This window comes from Mus musculus, chromosome 3 (assembly GCF_000001635.26).
Source record: "Mus musculus strain C57BL/6J chromosome 3, GRCm38.p6 C57BL/6J".
Taxonomy (NCBI): domain Eukaryota; kingdom Metazoa; phylum Chordata; class Mammalia; order Rodentia; family Muridae; genus Mus; species Mus musculus.
In genome coordinates this window covers 92,718,301-92,726,821 of record NC_000069.6, presented here as the reverse complement: position 1 = coordinate 92,726,821, position 8,521 = coordinate 92,718,301, and the positions used below count along the sequence as shown (strand labels likewise).

The window sequence follows — 8,521 nt, the reverse complement described above, 5'->3', positions numbered from 1 at the left end:
CAGACCACTAGCTCTGGAATGACACCACACAGTAAGGCCTGGGCCCTCCCACTTTGATCACTAATTGAGAAAATGCCTTACAGCTGGATCTCCTGGAGGTATTCCCCAAGATGAGTCTCCTTCCTCTCTCATGTTTTTAGCTTATGTCAAGCCAACACAAACCCAGCCAGTATACCTAGCTGTAAACAGAGGAACAGAGAACATGTCTTGAGCAAATATCTGTGAAGAACAATGTCCAGTCTTTCGAACATATACCAAGGAGTCAAAAAGTAATATAGTTGGTTTTATGGTTGATTATTTTAGCAATTTGAGAATTCTTCACAACAATTTCTCTAAGGACTGTACCAGTTGTCAGTCTCACAGGCTCTTTGGGTTTTTGGATGTTGTTTTGTTGACCTTCACCATTCTAACTGGTGTAAGATAAAGTCTCTAGATTGTTTTGGTTGCATTTCTTTAACTGGTAAAGATGACAAACATTTTTTGAAATATTCTTTGCAAATTTTTATTTATTTTTATTTTCCTTTTCCATTTTCCTTTTAAGAATTATCTGCACAGGCCCAAAGCTCATTTTCCAAACTTCATATATATATATATATATATATATATATATATATAATATTGTGCTTTGAGTTGTTTATATATTTTGGATAGTATTCCTCTCTCAGTTGTACAGCTGGCAACGAGTCTTTCCTATTCTGTGGGTTTACCCTTCACCCACTTGATTGTTTTCTGGGCTCTTCAGAACATTTTTAGTTTTGTGAAACCTACTTGTTAATTGTGGGCCTTAATTCTCGTGCAACTGTCCTTATATTCAGTAATTCCTTTTCTATGCCTATATTATATATACATAATACTACACATGTAATATTGTTCTGACTTTTTTCAGGTTTTTATGTTTCACATTTAGGTCTTTGATTTAATTTTTTTTGTATGTAGGAATCTTATTTTAGTACCATTATTTCAAGATAATTCCTTTCCTCCAGTTTATGTCTTAAGAATCTTTGTCACCTAGTAAATTGCTGAAGTTAGTCATGTTTGGCCATTCTAATTTTGTTCCACTGTACTGTTTATGGTTTTGTGCTACTACAATATTTTTGGCCACTATGATTCTGTAATATATCTGAAGACCTGTAATGGAATCCCTCCAGCATGGTTACTTTTGCTCAGGAGTTTTGTGGCTATATGGGGTATTTTTTTTTTGTTCCTTATAAATTTTAGGTTACTTTTTTAAAAAATCCATTTCTGTGAAAATGAGACAGGGACTTTGATTGAAATTGCTTAGAATTAGTAAAAACCTTTTATTAGAGAGGTCATTTTGTGATATTAATTCTATCAATTTATTAGCATGAGAGGTTATGGGAAAGAATACTGGGGGTGTGACAGTGAGCATAAGGCTCATTTGTGAGAATACATGAAAACCTACTTGAGTAGAAACCTCTTAAAGTATGTAGATATATAAGAGAAATCTAAATGAAATCACAAAATAATGGGGGAGACTGTCCCAACAAGACATTTAGAACTACCAGTGACATGAGTAGATTACATCTAATTGAGTTCCTGATTTAAGTGGCCCCATAGAAATCCCCAAACAACTCAGATGATTGCTAAGGCTATGTTTCTTTTTTTTTTGTTTGTTTGTTTTTTGTTTGTTTGTTTTGGTTTTTTGAGACAGGGTTTTTCTGTGTAGCCCTGGATGTCCTGGAACTCACTCTGTAGACCAGGCTGGCCTCAAAATCAGAAATCTACTTGCCTCTGCCTCCTGAGTGCTGGGATTAAAGGCGTGTGTCACCACTCCTGGCTGCTATGTTGCTTTTTGTAAACTGATGGTAAGGATCTATTACCAAAGACAATACCTTCATATTTCATTGAATATGAATAAGTCATGTTGGTGCCTGACAGGAGGCTTCACCCCTATTGACTAGTGTTCATGGTACTATAAGATAATATGTAAGCTACAGAGGAGAAAGGTAATCACCAATCAGTTACATATCCTCTAATCTACAATGCTGATTGGTTTGTATATTACACCAGTGGAACAGTGGCACAAAATTCTGGGAATAACTCATTGATTTTATTTGTATCCTATACATAAGATAGACTCCATGTATGACACTGCTTGTTTAGCCAAGATCATGAGACAAGATAATTTGTGGATATAGAGCAAACAAAATACTACTGTATTGTTACTAGACCATTGCAACTAAATTACTTCTACAGACCTTGTGCTATACCCATAGATCAGAGTCTTACATGGCAAGTGTCAGAGAAACTTCCTTCTGCAGGCAATGGGGAATATTACAGTGGCCCACAACTGAATGATGTTCTGAGAGAAGCCTTTTGAATATACTGTCTTAAATAGAATATCTTCATCAAATCCTTCGCCTCAGGGATCAGGGAGCTATGCAGAAGAGGAAGTTGAAAGATTGTAAGGAACAATAGAAATGGAAGACACAACAAAACCAAAACAGTGCAGTCAGACTCAACAGGACTGAAGCATAAAAACTGTGGCCTCATATACAAGGTCTGCAGAGATCCAAATCAAATCATTTTCAGTACTGAGAAAGGTGCTGTGAAATCACTGAACAGGACCACTCTATGGGTAGGAAGAAAGATTTATCGAGGATCAAATTGCCCAGACTATCTCTCAGGGATGAGGAGGAGAGAATCTAACTGGTGGAAAGACATGTTGACTCATTTTGACAGTCAACAGGATGGGGTGGGGTCTTCGATATGATACAGGCTGTTTGAGTTGGCCAGGAACTGGAAGCCCTGCATGAAGAAGCAAGGTCTCTGGTAAATTGGAACTTGTCCTCTGAGATTCATGAAGAATGCTGAGTTTAGGTTTCTGTTTACCTAATAATAAGTTTTTTGTTACCTAGTTAGAATTTTTCTGTTTTGGTCATTTTCAGTAGCACTGTCATTTTGGGGAGGCCTACACTGAACCTAAAAGACAGGTGCCCTCCCCCCAATCCTCTTTCAGATGCTATCTTCAAATCTCAACTGTTAACAAAGGAAAAATTAAGTTTCTCCAATGAAGTTTCACTGTATATACAAAGTACAATTAAAGGCAGGCTACATGTCTACTATTGGATGAAAAGTCCAAGAGGAAATCAATAGCATTCTGGGGAGATTTTATTTTATTTTATTTTATTTTATTTTATTTTATTTTATTTGCCTCATCATGCTTCATTTTGAACATTTTTTTACCTTACTTTTCTTTTGATTAGACATTATGACTTGTATTTTTGTGTTTTTATGGTTTTGATGTGGACGTTTGTAGGTGTCTCTGTGCATGCATGTTTCTAATACTTTTCCTTTCTCCTTTTCCTTTGTTCATTTAACTTTATTTTGTTTTGATTATTTTTCTTTACATTTATTCATAATTTATTCTGTTCTTCAAAGTAAAAGAGAAAAAACAAATAGAGTTGGAAGGGTGAGGAGGTGGGGAGTATCTGGACAGAGATCAAGGAGGAGGAGCGATGTTCAGAATATATTTGTAATAGTATTTATTTTCAATTAAAATACTGAAAGCTAAGAAGCTAAGAAAAAGTTGCTTCTAAAACAACATCGCTTTTCATGTCTTGCCACTAGAGTGCAGAGAAAATACCTTTTTATTTTCATTTGAATTATTTCTGGTTGTAGTTTTCAGTGTTCTCCCATATTTCAGGAGCGGAAAAATTGCCTTTAGAAGAGAGAAACCTCTGATAACTGAAACTCTCAGAATGTCCACGATTTACTAGGATTAAGTCTCCAGATCTCACACTCGAGGCTTGATTGTAATCTTCTTCTAGGTAGCATGTTACTCATACGGACCTATGCTCGTGCAGGTCAGATGAGGACCTGGGTGTTGTCACACTGAGAGACAAGCGGCACCTCAGCCACATCATCCTGTAAGTCCCAAGGTGAGCCATGTGTAACTGCCATTGGGAAATCAGGAATAATTTCCTGACCTCTCCCAGTAGCTAAGCCTTTTGAAACAACCTGAGAAGGAGAATAAAGTCAAACCAGTTGAGACAGTGAAAGATTTCGAAAGGTCAAGGTCATGTGACCACACATACCTCACTCTGCCTCAGAGGTTAAGTTCCTTTGCGGTGATCCAAGTCCTTAGGAATTGGATCCTGTTCCTAAGCTTAGACATCAATGAAGATGCTAGTGAGAGGCTTAGACAACACCAAATTTGTCTAGGATGGATGTGTTCAAGTACTGACTATAAGAAAAAACATAAAACCTAAGAAAGGTTAAAGAATTCATCATGACTACATTAACATTATGGATTAAAAGAAAAAAGTGGAACAAAGCTGCATTGTCATGGAAGCTAAAGGTTGTAATATATATTTTAGGGAAAATCATAACCAAAGAGCAGAACATCATTCATCTAAGAACAAATTTGAGAGCAAGTGGGAAAATGCTTCAGGTGAATTCATGTAGCACCAAAGAGTCACGTCATAAGGGTCTTGACTTCTGTTAAGTGATTTACAGCCCTGAACAAGTCTTTGCTAATGACTTTGTGATAGTTATACTTTTGAGTGCTAGGGTCTTTTATTGCATCTGATGCTGCAGCATAATAAATCAATGATCAAGGGGATTTAGGGGAACTGTTTTGAGTTAGAACATTGGGTATGTATAACTATTAGACGTAGTTTTTAAGTCATTATGATATTCAGACATGCAGACAGATGATAGCAGATGAATATAGACTATAGGACATAGAGGATCATGCATCTCTATAGGAAATATCCTACACATTTATAAATTCCCATGCTTCTCCGCTGTATTTTACTTGTGCTTGTCACTCTCATGTACAGGAGGCTCATGTTATTCCCAAGACTTAGGAACTCAGAGTTCATTAGCATTTAGTTTGTTTTTTCTTTGCTTCTTATCACTGCCATATTTTATATATATAGTGATATCAAAGTATGACTTATTACAATCATGTCATTTTATAATGTATCACAACTATTCCTATTAAACCCTGAAAAGAAAACAAAATTCAATATATTATGTTTATATATTGCTTATGGACATATATAGTACAAATAAATCAGAGACATAAAGAGGAAAAAGGCCTAACAATGACAGAATGACATCCATCTCAAATATTAATGAGTGATTCCTTTTAGCATAGCCTCCCTCCTTTCATTCATGGATATTATGAATTTGCTGTTTTGTCTGACAATACATCACAGCATATGGTCTGTTGCTGTGTTTCTTATAGGTGAACAACATCATTCCCTCCACAAAATGTGAATCTTTTTCCTAATTTTTTTCTTACTAATGTGCCATGCATGACGTTACAAGTAATAGCATGCAATTTCCATGAGAGAGATGTCCTGGTCTCCCCAGAATATCTACAAATACTGAAATCTTAAAGATAAGAGTAGCATATTTCTATAGGATGCTTAGATGTAAATTCATAAAATATCTAATATAAAAATATTTACCAAGACAAAAGAAAGCTACAGGGATAAGGATATCTAGTCTCTCTGGTAATTATGTCATTAATGCATATTATATTTGAATTATTTTATTTTCTGTGAGATATTTTAAAACATGTTGTTTATTGAATATCTCCATCTTCATTTAATTTTTTTTTCAAAGATAATATTGTATTTTCTGATTGTATGTTTATGTGTGTTTAAGTCTCTCTGTGTGTCTTTGTGTGTCTGTATTTACATCTGTGTGTATTGTGTGTGTTTGTCTGTTTTTTTTTGTCTGTATGTGTGTATGTGCAAGCCCAATATGCATTCTTCATTGATGAGCAATTTTTCAAATGATTTGTTTCAACAGCATATTACTCACCCCATACTTAGCACTATGCACATAGATCCATTGGAAACCATATAACAGGATGCTTTATTTCTGTGAGACATCTTTATCTGGGTCTTGAAATTACATTGATTTTCACATATTCCTATATACATTCTCCTTAATATTCCATGGTAATGGATTAAATGGAAAATGGCACAGGCTAAATAGCCTTTGAGAACTACATCTCAAAATGTCTTGATGCTGAGTCAGATGCATCATTCAGAATTTTACTGCTGTAGATGTCTAAAGTGTACCCACATAGGTACATTTGGCAAAGTACATGTATGGAAGCAGACATACAAGAAACATCTAGGTTTTCTTAGTTCAACTTGGGCTACAAGTTGCATATATCATAGTAAATTCCAGCAGAAAAGTTGTATGATGGAGAATAAGGCTGCTACCTAATGCGGATAGTCTGTAGGAATGACAGCTTTAAGGATCTAGGAATGCAATTCCCCAGTTCATGCTTCAGTCATGCTCTAAGATAGATGCAGCATGCCTTGACATCAGGGAGGAAAGGTGGTGACTAATATCTCTTCGTCATCAGTTAAAAAAAAATCCTGTGGGTGTCAGGATGCATGGTGTCTGATGTCTAGCCATTATCTCACAGGCTGTGACAGACACTGGGATCAGAATAAAAGGACTGAGGAACAGAGCACTTCCATCCACGCCATTAACACTGATCTTGTGCTGTCCACAGTCTTGGTAAGTGTCCACAGGAGGTAAGGGCAGAGACTTCAGAGGGCAGCCAGACCAGAACTGGACAGGAGACTGGGAAGCCTTAAGACCACAATTACAGATCATAAAATATGTTGAAATGTGAGGGACAAGGCAATGGGCAGGTTTGGTGCAAGCATGCCACAGCCTTGATTTTGAGAAATACTGGAAAGATTTAGGTATCCTGGTAATGGAGAAAACAAACATTCAGTGTATTTAGCTGCGTAGGATGGGATGTTCAAGCACAGAGAGCCGTGTTGGACAGGTTTCTAGGGCAAGTTGGCTTCTGAAGAAATTTCTTCCCTCCCCGGCCAATGAAGAGCTAGAGCAATGAAAGTCAACATGGTCTCACTTTGTCTTGGGAAGGAGATCCCTTTTTCTGGGATCTGCTCACATACTTCTCTGATCAAAAGGATATAACCAAGATGGCACTGACCTTGCCTCCCTTAGGTTGAGCAGAGATAGTATGGATACATCTGAACTCTAGCCTCACAACAGGAACTAGTTTTCCCATGTCAGGTGTGAACAGGGTTTACTTATTTCCTGTCAGAGGATGAGCTTATTTCCTCAGGGTGCTAGAAGGTCACATGAAATACTGACCTGAAACTAAAATCACCTTCAATTAATGATTGTTCTTTATAACTAGTCATCTCTGCAATAGTATATGTACTGGTATATGCCTGAGGACTAAGAATAGAATGTCACTTTTGAAATGTCACTAGACATTTAGTGCTGCTGGATTTCAGGTAACAGCATCTTATGTTGTTTCTGATGTTTAAAGATATGACAAACAGGATGTGAGAACTAATGGAATGACCATAGATGGTGTTTCTATGATTATCAGTGATACTTCTTAGCAGGGTAGAGCAGGATGGGACAGGTGGCCACAGTGTTTGGTGACTGAAATATGTGTGACTCTCTTATAGCTCCTGAACACCCACAGCTGAGATGTCCTGTCAGCAGAGCCAGCAGCAGTGCCAGCCCCCTCCCAAGTGCACCCCCAAGTGCCCTCCCAAGTGCCAGACTCCAAAGTGCCCTCCAAAATGCCCGCCCAAATGTCCTCCCAAGTGCCCCCCTGTGTCTTCCTGCTGTAGCCTGGGTTCTGGGGGCTGCTGTGGCTCCAGCTCTGGAGGCTGCTGTAGCTCTGGAGGATGCTGCAGCTCAGGGGGTGGAGGCTGCTGCCTGAGCCACCACAGACCCCGCAGATCTCTTCGTCGCCATCGTCACAGCTCTGGATGTTGTAGCAGTGGTGGCAGCAGTGGCTGCTGTGGCAGCAGTGGTGGCAGCAGTGGCTGCTGTGGCAGCAGTGGTGGCAGCAGTGGCTGCTGTGGAAGCAGTGGTGGCAGCAGTGGCTGTTGTGGCAGTAGCCAGCAGTCTGGGGATTGCTGCTGACCTGTATGAGGAAGACTTCGGACAAATGGTGCAGGAGGAGCACATGCTCCGAAGACTCCCCAATGCCTGATTCTCTCTCCTCCTGTTTCCCTCCTGGCCCTGTCCTCTGAAATGCTGAAATCTCCTGTGAAATGTTCTGCATTCTGTTCAGGTGATAACAATGTCCCTTTGCATATTTGTTAAGAATTAAAAATAAGCATGGACAAATGTCCCTGAAGTGACCATTGTTTTTCTTTTTTCTTGGTATCATCCTGATTCCTATCCCTTGGTCATCTTTTCTTTCTAATAGAGCACTGCACCTAGAGCTATTGCCATCTTTTAGCTCTGCATGTGCTTCCTATTACTTTATACCAACTGAAATACTGTTTGTAAGACCTTTCTTGATTTCTTAACAGTAATGCTGATGTGAGAACTTTGGAAATAGCAATCACTCCCACAATTATAGAGCAGAGAGACAAACAATAAATGTCAATGGAGCTGAAGTTATACGTCTACTATTAGATACTTATTAGAAGGGCAATGATTCCACTTTAGGTTCAATGAGAACAATCAGGACACCAGTCATTTCTTTTTGCACTTAGTTTTTGTTGCTGTCTTGTAAATA

General features: G+C 38.2%; 1 protein-coding gene across 1 annotated transcript; it reads left to right on the top strand.

The window, feature by feature from the left end:
- The first annotated feature begins 6,471 nt into the window (after positions 1–6,471).
- Positions 6,472–8,126, top strand: Lce1f (late cornified envelope 1F). Its single transcript, NM_026394.3, has 2 exons — positions 6,472–6,513; positions 7,452–8,126. The coding sequence occupies exon 2, from the start codon at positions 7,474–7,476 to the stop codon at positions 7,915–7,917; it is 444 nt and encodes a 147-aa protein (NP_080670.2). The 5' UTR covers positions 6,472–6,513; positions 7,452–7,473; the 3' UTR covers positions 7,918–8,126.
- The last annotated feature ends 395 nt before the right edge of the window (positions 8,127–8,521 follow it).

Excerpts from the sequence above, each read along its gene's own strand:
- Lce1f (NM_026394.3), top strand. The coding sequence starts at position 7,474 with ATGTCCTGTCAGCAGAGCCAGCAGCAGTGCCAGCCCCCTCCCAAGTGC.